The 12,753-nt window shown below is 41.3% G+C and overlaps 1 protein-coding gene across 1 annotated transcript; it reads right to left on the reverse strand.

The window, feature by feature from the left end:
* Positions 1-645: 645 nt before the first annotated feature.
* On the reverse strand, positions 646-12,753 carry abcb11b (ATP-binding cassette, sub-family B (MDR/TAP), member 11b). The gene is made up of 28 exons (XM_028979019.1): positions 12,678-12,753; positions 12,273-12,291; positions 12,128-12,157; positions 11,661-11,712; positions 11,331-11,575; positions 11,169-11,256; positions 10,724-10,857; positions 10,462-10,633; positions 9,852-9,976; positions 9,559-9,733; positions 9,354-9,467; positions 7,818-7,928; positions 7,415-7,540; positions 6,776-6,979; positions 6,523-6,693; positions 5,989-6,190; positions 5,559-5,619; positions 5,346-5,475; positions 5,006-5,173; positions 4,819-4,923; positions 4,460-4,621; positions 3,999-4,202; positions 3,380-3,621; positions 2,651-2,807; positions 2,079-2,276; positions 1,211-1,417; positions 949-1,095; positions 646-846 (listed from the first exon to the last, which is right to left on the reverse strand). Exons 1-28 carry the CDS (start codon positions 12,751-12,753, stop codon positions 646-648), a joined length of 4,026 nt encoding a protein of 1,341 aa, XP_028834852.1.

The following is a 12,753-nucleotide window of genomic DNA, read 5'->3' on the forward strand; positions in this document are numbered from 1 at the left end:
GAATAAACAGACAATAATCTTTCAGTACCTATAATGTCACCACTGCTAATAGGCTACTGAAATCAAGGGGCAGGTCAGAGTCGAGGTCATGACCCAACAGCGCCGCTGTCTTGTGAAAAGGTGGCTGGTGTGACTGCGCAGAAAGAGACAATAAAACAGCCATGGAGCCATTTAGCTTTCAGTCTATCTGCCCAACACAGACTGCCCAAGTTATGCTAGAACTCAGTAGAACCATTTGTCCATGGGGCGCGTAGTGCTGAAACCGGACTCGGTCACGATTAACAAAAATTTCCCAACCCTATAATGACACTGACATTACAGGGTTTGTCTGTTTGTCAAGTCTCCTGTGTCACCCCAAAATGTCAGGCAGTGATCAAGAGGTCACGATTGAAGGGCAAAGAAAACAACACTATAAATACATTATAGTCTTATTTATTTGTCTCATTCTTTTTTTCAAATCATGTGTGTTTTATAATAACAGTACAATTATAATCAATTATTTGGAAATAAGTAAACATAAATGTGGGCAAAGTAGTGTGTTGCCTGGATAATCTTAACATAACAATATAAAAGAAGTAAAAGGAACTGGACAACTTTCAGTGAGTAGGGTTTGCCAAAAGCTGACTTTGGAGCTTTGGAAACTGGTTAACTGATGGGTGCTCCTGTTGTGACCAGTTTGTAGTAAGCCCCCTTTAAGCCCATCAGCTGCTCATGAGCCCCCATTTCAATGACATAGCCCCGAGACATGACTGCTATAATGTCAGAGTTCTGGATGGTGGACAGACGATGGGCGATAACAATGCAGGTGCGTCCCTCTCTGGCTTTATCCAGGGCCTCTTGTACCGTCTGTTTAACGCACACATAAAAGAAATGTTGAGGAATAATTATTATGTGGTCATGGTTAAACCCACACAGTTGTGAGGGATGTGTGTGTTTGTGAGAAGTTACCTTCTCACTCTCTGTGTCCAGTGCAGATGTGGCTTCATCCAGCAGCAAAATCTTGGGATCTCGAATAATGGCCCTGGCAATCGCAATGCGCTGCTTCTGGCCACGAGAGAGCTGGGAGCCCTGGGAGCCTACGTTAGTATCATACTTCTGTGGATGAACACACACACACACACATGCAACAAACATCAGGGCAGGACTTACTGCACAACAGGGAAAGTGATGTTATAGGATGGTTAAATTTTGTTGGAACAACTGCCTGTACCTCAGGCAAAGACATGACAAAGTCATGGAGCTGGGCCTTCTGTGCAGCCACGATGATTTCATTCATGCCAATCTTACACTGGTTGTTGCCATATCGGATGTTCTCAGCAATGCTGCAGTCAAAGAGAATGGGCTCCTGAGACACAATTCCAATCTTGGAGCGCAGGAAGGAAACGTTGATATTGGTGGAATCATGGCCGTCAATCAGCTGTGATGACACGAGTGTGAACAAGTCTGGTAAATGTATGGTGATCATTTAAAGAACCCATTAACACATTTTTAAAAATGTATATTCATATGACAGGGCAGTGGTAGGCTAGCAGCCAAGGATACAGAGTTGTAACTGAAATGTTGTGGGTTCAAATCCCAAAGTGTCAAGGTGCCACTGAGGTACCCTTCAGCAAGTTACCATCCCTATACACTGCTTCCCAGGTGCCTTTCATGGCTGCCCACTGCTCACAATGGGTGATGAGGCAAATGAAGAGGACATGCTTAATTATGTGCACCATGGGGTGTGCAAAAACAATCACTTCCCCATGCCGTTTTTATTAATGAGTAAATGCTCTAAATGCACTTTTTTGCATCTTTGTATTTTTTTTTCTTGTATTGTTTTTCACGGGTTACTTAAATACAGTTCAGTTTTGGCCCATTTCTGTAGCGTATATAGCATTGTTGCACAAAATTTCAATATTTTAAACAAAACAACTTTCTTTTTCAAGAATGGTTCAAGGATCATCAAGCTATTATCTGTCTGACCCCCAAAGCCACAAGTTCAGTCTCATTAAAAAAATAATGTCCAGTCACCTTAGAACAGCATGTTAGAACAGCATGTGACATGTGCACAGAGTCCGTGCACATGTGCATCTCACCACTCTGCCATGATCTGGGTCGTAGAAACGCTCCAGCAGCTGAATGCTGGTGCTTTTTCCGCAGCCACTACTCCCCACAAATGCCAGCGTCTGGCCCGGCTTCACGCTCACATTCAGCCCATTCAGCACCTGGATGTCTGGACGCGTTGGATAGGTGAACTTACAGTCAATAAAATCTATGTGTCCTTTAAAGTTGTTCTGAATGGGAGTGAGGGAAGGGGTTAGAAAGAACAGAGGAAAGTGAATGATAGAAGAAAAAAAAAGAAAATCTACATGAAGAAAATGATTTATGACTGATGGCAGAATTGACTCAAGAAAAAATGCCTGTACCAAGTTCATGTTGCCAAGCAACACAGGCCACATACATAAATAGCAGGAAATGCAATGAATGTCATTTCAGAGTCCCCTTAATAAAGAATGTCTCTCTGTGAAATAAATCACACTCCTGTCACTAAACAGCATGCTGGCTCATACAGAATAAAGAAATAAGTGTTGAGGCCACACAATTCTTATACATTAATGTCACACAAATTTACATAAATTATATTACAGCAGCATGTTACTAGGCATACCCATTTTTCTCCATTGTCACTATAAACGCTGATCTTGGGCACTCGGTCGAGCAGCTGGAAGAACCTGGCAGCTGAGATTTTTGCCTTTGCATAGTCAGGGGTGTAAGAGGAGGCCCTGCCCAGTGCTGTGCCACTCGTCACTATGGCAGAAATAACTCTGGAATGAGGGGAAAAACAAACACATATTTCAATCACACTTCTCTGAAATCAAACTGTCTACTTAGGAAGCAACACTGATTGACAATCAATTTCACATACTGTTGTGTAAAAGTAATAGACAATTGGTGGAAATTCTAGCCGATTAGTAAGACGTGCGCAATACAGGCGTTCACGGTCCACAGACCACATCTCAGTTCCTATGCTTTCTGGCTGATTTTTTTGTCACTTTTGAATGCTCATACAGGCTAATGGAGGCAAAACGCACTACTGAGACGCATGTTTACTTAATTTAAGGACAATATATTAAAGTTGGATCAGCCTGAAGTTTGTTCTTCCATTCCATGAGTCCAAATCCAGTACCTCATGGGTTGATAAACTTTTTGTGACTTTGTTGTCAATATTTTATTCATTCAGATCTAGGATGTCTTTTTTTGTGTTCCCTTTATTACTTTAGCAGTATATTTCTAATATCACAAGGCTACATAACAATATAATGTAAAATGTGGAAAGTTGAAACAGTAGAAACAGAAAATGTTACATTAGTCAACAGAAGAGCTGGTTTACACTCACCTGAAAACCAGACTGAAGTGAAGCCCCTCCTGTTGAACCAGGTATCCTCCAAACCTGTAGGAGGCAGAGTTGGCCAAAAACACCACGCACTGGGCAAATCCATAACAGGCGCCATACACATTAGCCTTCTTCAGGGCAGCATAGTAAGGCGCATCCAGCTGGGCCTCGTACATTGCTACAAAAGTTCTCTCCTTCCCCAAGCCTGCGATGGTGCGGATATTATTCAGAGCCTCACCCGAGATCTGCACACAGCAAGGTGTTTAGAGAAGTCAAAGATGGTTTCAGTCAGAAAGCGGGGATGGGAGAAGAATGAAAGTGACGAGGGGGATGAATGATCTAAATGCCAAGGATGTAATGTGTTATCTGGATTTTTATGGATAGTGATGACATGTACATCAGATTAAACAAGACAAAAGTTGGAAAATTGACCAAAAAAAAACATAAAGCTGCAGCCAGTTTAGCCATAAATTGTATTTGCTGCCCATCTATATGGTTTCATCACACCGGACTGGAAGGCAGTCTTGTGGCTTGAACAGCTAGCCCTTACATTGGAAAGGACTGCATTCTGTATTCATCTGAATGTGAATGAAGTGCTGTGTTAGTTTCACAATAGGAAGACCTGTCCTGCTGATTCCATGGCCTGCTTGTCCTGCTTGGCGAACCCAGTGAGCATTCTGGCCTGGAAGCCTCCAGACAGTGCCAGGAAAGGCAGGAAGCACATGATGACCAAGGTGAGCTTCCAGCTGAAGTAAAAGGAGATAATGATGGCCACGCCGATGTTGGTCAGAGAGTTCACAATCATGCCAATCTGAGAGCCTGTCGCCTAGGAGATGGAGCAGATGCATTATAAGACAGGATAAAGAAGCTTATATGATCACTAGTCAGACTACAGGCTTTATGTGTCACAGCATCTCCTTCAACAATAATGTATTACAGTAAAGAACCAAATTTATGCAGTAGGAATAAAATAAATAAGTCAGATGCTAGTGAAGTTGATCACTGAACAGATCTTGCACCTTGCTGTGCTAAATGTCGATGTGGACCTATTTGTTTTTCTACTTAATTTTTGGACTCACTCACCCCCTGGACCTGGGAAGCATCAGTCGCCAGGCGGGTGGTCAAGGCCCCTGGGCTGTTTCTGTGATCATCAAACCAGCCTATCTCCTGACCAAGCATGGCATGGAAGCCAAGTCGACGCAGTCGGCGAGTCAGGATCTCACCAGACTTAGAAAATGCGTAGCCCTGAAAAAATAGAGGCAAGGAATTAAAAAATTGCCACTTAAAAGTAATATTTTAGGATATTACAAACACACAGAATTTGTACACATCTGATTATACAACTCTGCTTTGATGTTTTGATGTCCTATATATACTATAAATATTATTCTGTCTGAAAGTACTTTCTGAAAATATTTCTCATGCACTATAATACCCCTCACCTGCAGCATTTGTGTGAAAAATGAGATGATCCCAACAAGAACAAAAAACAAGCAGATCCCATTGATCTGCTCACGCTGGGCCACAGGGTCTGTTATGGAGAACGTCTGAAAAGCAAAATACACACATGTATACAGACAGCAAAAACAAGCAGTAAGGACAAAGAAACCCAAAGTTCACAGAGCTCACCGCCAGGATCTGACTGAACAACAGGGAGTACACTGGATTCACCCCTCCATTCACAGATGCACCAATGGAGCCGAACAACATGTAGGGCCACTCTGGGGCATTAAATTTCATGATTCGCATCACAGGAGCTGGTTCCACGGTCTCATCCTCATCATCAAAAACATCTTTCTGCACACACGCACACACACACACACACACACACACACACACACAGACACACACAGACACACACACACACACACACACACACACAGACAGTATGTCCACAGTCTACATGTTGATGAAAGTTCAGTGAGGCCATCTGTGTGGAACAAAAATGTCAATGACCGACTGGACTGACCTTTTCTGTTTCTGCCTGGGAAATGTAGGACTGTGAGTAGGACCTTGGACCGAGCTCCCCAACAACTGGCACAGAGGATTCTGGGATGAGGTTAGACATCTGGGACCTGGATCTCTGACGAATGGAAGCCCTGCAGATGAAACAGACCTTGACAGTGAGATCTTTGACAGTCCAGTTTATGCTCCATTAAGTGACAGCAGGGATAGAGCTTACCTCAGGCTTGCACGGAAACTACCAGCTCTTGAAAGACTCGTCTTGTCTGTGTTGTCCACCTCTTCTGCAACACAGAATAAGTTTCATAACACTCCTATTCCATGCATTTATTCCATGTAATTACTGCATTAATAAAATAATAGAGAGGGAGTTGTCTCTGATGCTGGTTCACACTTAAACACTTAAGTGATTAAATTAGACCTCAGATGTCAATTCAGTGTCAATTCAGCATAGCATAGCTGAGAGCATTAGCCCTCTCATTCTGAATAGTTCCAGACATTTAGAAAATATTGTTGTATTCCATTTTCACAAAACATAAAAGTAAAATTATCTTTGTCTAACATCATATTCATAAGTCATTCAGTGAGACACATATGGAAGTTATGAAGGTTCTAAGTACCCTTTCACAGAAGTAAAGAGAGGTACTCACTTTTTTGAGCCTTCTCATTGAGCGCTTTGTCTCCCTGGCTCTGGAGTGTGACAAGCGTGAAGTAAACACCCTTCCTCTCCAGCAGCTCATCATGTTTGCCTCTCTCCACTGCTCGGCCATGCTCAAACCCTACAATCACGTCTGCGTTCTTTATTGTGGAGAGGCGATGAGCAATCGATATGGTGGTGCGTCCCATGCGAACCTGCCATTAGTCATACGTTTCATTCAGCATGTTCGAGCATACCCTATTCCAATTAATAGTAAACATAAGAAATATGGCATGTGTGTGATTTCATACAAATGCTCAAATAAGATTGCTGCAGATTCAGGACAAATGCAAACAGTGTAAACAGAAAATAGAGATCCCAGAAGTTGCGAACGTGGGTCCAGTACATGCTTTAGATCAGAAACCCAAGATCAAGACAGATAAAGTGAACTGGCAGCTGTATGCCTTGTACATAAATGAGGATATAACATGTAACATCATAATGCTGCAGTTTAAAATAAGCCTGGTAGATGGTGTTGAGGCCCGACCTTGTCCAGGGCTTCTTGTACAATGGCTTCACTCTCATTGTCCAGTGCAGAAGTGGCCATGTCCAACAGGAGAATTCTTGGATTCCTGACCAAAGCACGAGCAATAGCAATACGCTGCTTCTGACCGCCGCTCATTTGACCTCCGCCTTCTCCCACCAGCGTATCAAACTTCTGCTTCAGCAAGAAAAGAGACAGGCAGCACACAGTTCAACGCAGTTCTAAAAGTCCTTGATAACCGAGGTTATGTGCGGACCTGTGGTAGGTCCATGATGAAGTTGTAAGCATTGGCCTCCTTGGCAGCTTTGATGATGTCATCAGTGGACACATCAGGTCGGCCGTAGCGGATGTTCTCTGCGATGGTGGTGGCAAAGAGGACCGGCTCCTGCTCCACAATGCCAATGAGAGAGCGCAACCACTGGATGTTTAGACCACGGATGTCATGGCCATCCAGTGTCACCTGCACCAGAGGTTTTCATAAGACATAAAATTAGGATTTCAGCTGCGGAGAAACAAACACTATTATGATGCCACTACAAAATATTCTTTATGTGATTTTGTGAAATCCATTATACTGACTAAATAAAGAAATATTCTGAGAAAATTGCATATGATTCATGTTCTCAAACATAATTTATTAATACAGCTTTCCAGGAACAAGCAATAACCAATGTTCCCATGACAAAAAAAAACATCGACATTTTACATAACATTCATAACGTCAGTGCATTCAGAAAATTTCATTAGAATACCTCTAATTGCACCTATAATTCCAAAGGTTTTGTAAAAGGATGAACACTCATACAGCCAGTGAATAACCGCAATGCATTCTAGACATGCAGCAGATATGTGTTTTTATGTCAAAGAAGCAAATGCTGGGAAAATAAATGCATACCATGCCCTCTTTTGGGTCGTAGAACCGCTGGATGAGCTGAACGGTTGTACTTTTCCCAGCTCCACTTGGCCCAACGAACGCCGTTGTCTCTCCTGATTTCACCAGCAGACTGAGTCGGTCCAGAATCTGCCAGAGTAACTTCATCAGAGCTCATATAGAACCTGAGACCTGGCTCATTTCATTCTGGATGTTGAACTGGGGACTGATGGATGAGAAATCTAATCTCTAAATCTGTCTTTTAGGTCAGTGGTGATAACCACTGGCAATCTTAGTCGTCATCTAAACAAAGAGACGTGGTGATGAAGTGTTTTTGTGTCTATTCATGAAAACTACACCAACAGTTAGGAAAACGACTCCACCAAAACGATCTGCTTTACTGAGCACATTATATCAAAGTTCATACCATGACATCAGGCCTTGATGGGTAGTTAAAAGTCACATTATGAAATTCAATGTCTCCTTTAACCTTGTCCAGTTTATACCCGGCCTCAGACATGCAATCGATTTCTGGCTCCTGTAAACAGAAGGAGTCATGAGCATGTTTTACACAGCTGACCTCTACAACAGCTGACCACACAAACATATCCAGCACACCATCTCCATTTCTCTTAAGTGCAATATGTGTGTATCTACTCACTCTTTGCATACAGTACAGGCCAAAAGTTTGAACACACCTTCTCATTCAATGTGTTTTATTTATTTTCATGACCATTTACGTTGGCTCATCGAGAGAATGCCAAGAGTGTGCAAAGCAGTAATCAGAGCAAAGGGTGGCTATTTTGAAGAAACTAGAATATAAAACATGTTTTCAGTTATTTCACCTTTTTTTGTACATAATTTGTTCATTCATAGTTTTGATGCATTCAGTGAGAATCTACCAATGTAAATGGTCATGAAAATAAAGAAAACACATTGAATGAGAAGGTTTGTACAAATGTTTTGCCTGTAATGTAAAATCTCACAAATATATCTTTAATGTATATACTGACATATTTTTTATTTTTACATCTCACATTCACTGTTTTACTTTTTTTCTATTCTAGGACTATTTATTTGCTTATTTGTACATTGAACTTTTATGTTATACAGTCGACATAGTGTCTGTGCTATTGTCTTTTGCTGCTCTTATCTTGTACTGTTCACTTCCTGCCATGACAATGTAAATTTCCCACTTGTGAGAGTAATAAAGGATCTTATTTATGGAATTTGGATGAAGCCCTTGTTCACAGTGACTTACAAGTCGGGTTTGAACCAGTGACTTTGTGGTCTTCTGGTTCATAGGTGAGTGTGTTACCTATTAGGTTACTACCATCCCATATTGGAATGGGAAAGAAAGACAGTCATGAATGAAAAAAATTATAAACATTAAAAAACATTTTTTTAGTAACAACAACAACAACAACAACATTTATTTCTTATATAGCTCAAAATCACATACAGTATGTCTCAATGGGCTTTGACAGGCCTTACAGTTGACACCCCCCACACCTGACCAATCTTCACACAAGAAAAAACTCCACACACAAAAAAAACTCTAGGAGAGAGAAAAAAAGAAAGGAAGTAACCTTGGGAAGGAGTGATACAGAGAGGGACCCCCTTCCAGGGTAGAGTGAGCCTGCAAATGGTGTCAGTGCAGGGTTGGGCATGATATAATAATAAGTCCTACAGTTGTAGGGTTGGAGAAGTCCAGGATGTAGTCAGTGTAGGTTAGTTTTAGTAGGTTAGAAGGCGCTTTTTTTTACTCACTCTTCTTTCCCATGTCTTTTCTTCCACCCCATATAAAAGTGTTTTGTTTGTCTTTGTGTCAGTCCAAATATGACTGAATTTTCATATGCTGTCCTATCTTGTAAAAAGCGTGTCTTTTTTTCAGATAGCCTAAAGGTCATCTTCTTTCATACCTCCTACATTTGAAACCAGGCTTTAAAAATTTCTCACTTACTCGGTCAATAGTCTCAAAGATGATAGTCGCTGCTCCTCTTCCCGCAGCAAAAGACTCCAAACACGGGGATGCTTGACCCAGGTTCAGCGCCGCAATTAAAACACCAAAAAAGACCTGGATAACCACCAGAAACACACAGATAAAAAACACTGAATGGAAGAAGCCAAACATAAGGCTTTATATATGTATATGTATGAATGGTGACCTGAAGCAGAGTTCCTGGACTGTACTCCTGTGTATCAACCACTAGACTGGAGCCGTACCAGAAGGCCAGAGCATAACACAGGAAAATGACCAACCACATGAAGCCAGTGAAGAATCCCATGATCAGGCCTTTCCTGATGCCCCAGCGCTGAGCAGAAATCAGGTTCCTGTCATACCTGCAGCACCAGAGGTGAACAGAGGTCAATTAATGTGATAATATGACTGTGATAACATAGACTGAAATGAGTTTTCTTGAAAAAGGGAACATAGATCAGTGGTCACAGAGCAACATACCGCTCCACTTCTTTCATCTCCCCTCCAAATGCTGCTACGGTGCGGATGGAGGACAGGACCTCATCTGCCACGGCTCCAGCTTTGGCATAGGCCTGCAGCTCCTGACCGGTGAGTCTGGCTACAAACTAAACAGACATGTTTAGATTTCAGTGTTCTTGGAACGATTAACTAGTAGACGACTTATCTTATTTCACCTATGAAACTGTCACATGAGTGTGTATATTTCCCTTACTGCTCCTTGAGCATCCACTGGCTCTTAACCTAAACGAACCTTATTATTTTGTAAGCACATTTCTGTAATGCAATAATGATGGATTCTGTCCAAAAAGCCAGAAGGGGAAAAATCCAACAGTAACTATGTAAAGATATGGAATGTGTGTCTGGGTACAGAACGACCACAAAACGGTGACATTCAATCACTTTCCTAGAGATCCATTTAACATGAAATAATCACTTGCATTAGTCTATATATTATGCACATATGCAGTAGCATCTTGTAATAACACTGGTGTCGTTAGGGATGAGGATTAGAGGTTGGAACAGTCTTATGTTAACTGAAACAAAAAGAAAAAAAATCAGCCTGTGATGCTTGCACAGGGTCATCACTTACTAAAGCCATGAGCGCGGCTCCTACGCCAATCAGAGGTGAAGCAGCTATGATGACAAGGGTCAGTTTCCAGCCTTTGACAAAGCCCATGAGGAAGCCGCACACAAAGGTGGTGAAGCGCTGGATGAAGATGCTCACCTGGTCCGCGATGGCATCATTTATCTTATTGATATCACTGTGACACAGATCAGGTTTCAGTGGGACCTTCATAGTTGGTGCTGGACATTCATTTATTTATAACTGCTTTAAAAATATCACGTCTCACTCTGACATGCGGGTGTTCAGCTCTCCAACAGAGCTGCAATCGAACCAGCCAATCTCCATCCTCATCACCTTCCTGAAGTACATCCTCCGGATGATCAGAATCTGAGAAGCAGCCGATGTCACCCATAGGGAGATCTGAGCATACAAGAAAACAACAAACCACTCATACACAATTCTCCTTCTTCACCACCTCCTGCCCTTGAGCAGCCCAAAATGCCCTAATCGAAGGCTTTTGGGGAAACTAACCAAAAATCCTGATCCCATTCTTACACAGGTAACTGTCTTAATTTTTTCCTTTTATTCCTTATGCTGGTTTTATGTTTAATGTCTTGTTTTTATGGGAAAATAAAGAAGACAAGCTTGTTCATTCATTACCTAAATAAAGTGGATTGAACTTTAGAATAAAGAAGAAAAACAAAGGACTGAGTAAAATGGCAATGACTTACCTGTATGTATCCCAGAATAAAGACAGCTATTCCAATGCCAACATAGTAGTATGCAAAATTAGTCATCTCATATTCAATATCCAATATCCTGCAAATACATAAATACGTAGATATTAAAGTGGGCTGGGAATGGGTAGGATGCCGGTTTATTAAGTTTTATACCCGCACGGACGGGTCATGTTCAGCTCCAGGTTCTCCTGCGCCGACAGGTGGCGCCACTGAATGGTGTTGTTGGCGCAGTGCTTGTCGGGATCCATCAGCTCGTTGAGCTCGACGTCGTAGTCGATGAACGCGTCCGTCAGCATGCCGAACACCAGCAGCATGAGCGGCTGCGCCGAGCCGTGCAGAGCCGCGCACACGCCGCCGCACGCCATCATCAGCACCTCCCGGCAGGTGGCGAAGCGGAACTGCGCGAAGAGAGACGAGACGCGGGGTGAAAAAACCACGGGTCGTGAGTTCGGGAGGAGTTCGGCCTCCAACAGGACACGTTACCAGCTGGAAGAAGCCGATCCGAATGGCGGGCTCCTCGTTTTTCTCCGGTGGCCTAACGAAACCATCCAGATAGTTTGGAATCAGACACAGACGTTTCTCTATATACCGCAATATATTACTAAATATATTTCAATATATTTCCCATATATTTGCATATATATATATACGCTGTCTTATAATGTAGGACATTTTTCAGTATATATAATAATATAATAAATAGTATAACAATGGATTTATTCAATATATGAAAATATAGGATATATTGTCATATATCCTATTTTCATATCCTATTTTATATATTGCTTACATATAAAATAGATTAATATAGAATATATCAACATATATTACTATGTACAATTCACAACATATGAATACACAGGAAATATATTGTCAGATAAAAAATTGAGAAATATATTTTGGTTGCGTATGGGTCATTCGGGTGTATACCAAAAACAAGCAAATCTTACTTTTTAGTCTCCCTTTCCGCACCCATCGTCCTGTTTTCAGAAACACACTGTTTTTTTTATATATATACACACACAAATATTCTCTCCATATAATATTATATATTTTTATGGGCCACATTGGCTATGATACTAAATTAATACTTACATGTATTCGCCACCCTGTCCTGCCACACAAAATTAAAATATTAGTCTCCCTTTTTGATATCTCTGTTAGACTTTTATTAACAAAAACTTGTAATAAACACTTTAGAATAAAGGTTCTTTTTTGGATTCAAATGATAGGGAGAAAAAGGCTTTCCAGTTCAACAACAAGTACACTCAAAACAATGATTTCTTGGGTTAACTTAATCCACACATTTGAATCATGCTGTTCAAAACTAAATAGACCAAATAGAAGAATCCTATATCCTGCCTTAGTTTCAAACAGCATAATTCAAATGTGCGGAAATTGGTGTCATAATTAAATTAAGTTAACCCATGAAATCATTTTTGTTTGTAGACACTTAAATTACTAATGCTAATAATTAATGTTATTATTATTAATACTCACTGTCCTCTGTGAATTCATAGGCGTTGTTTTCTTGTCCGATTCTTTTGATGCTTCTCAGTTTGACGGAACCTGGCAT

The sequence above is a fragment of the Denticeps clupeoides genome, chromosome 5 (genome assembly GCF_900700375.1).
Source record: "Denticeps clupeoides chromosome 5, fDenClu1.1, whole genome shotgun sequence".
NCBI lineage: Eukaryota > Metazoa > Chordata > Actinopteri > Clupeiformes > Denticipitidae > Denticeps > Denticeps clupeoides.

What these genes read in the sequence shown, in the direction of transcription:
- abcb11b (XM_028979019.1), bottom strand. Translation starts at nt 12,753, where the DNA reads ATGCCAGGTTCCGTCAAACTGAGAAGCATCAAAAGAATCGGACAAGAA. An exon ending in CATCAAGGCCTGATGTCATG is followed by an intron (nt 7,541 to 7,817) that starts GTATGAACTTTG and finishes TTACTCTGGCAG; the next exon opens with ATTCTGGACCGACTCAGTCT. An exon ending in ACGACCCAAAAGAGGGCATG is followed by an intron (nt 6,980 to 7,414) that starts GTATGCATTTAT and finishes CCTCTGGTGCAG; the next exon opens with GTGACACTGGATGGCCATGA.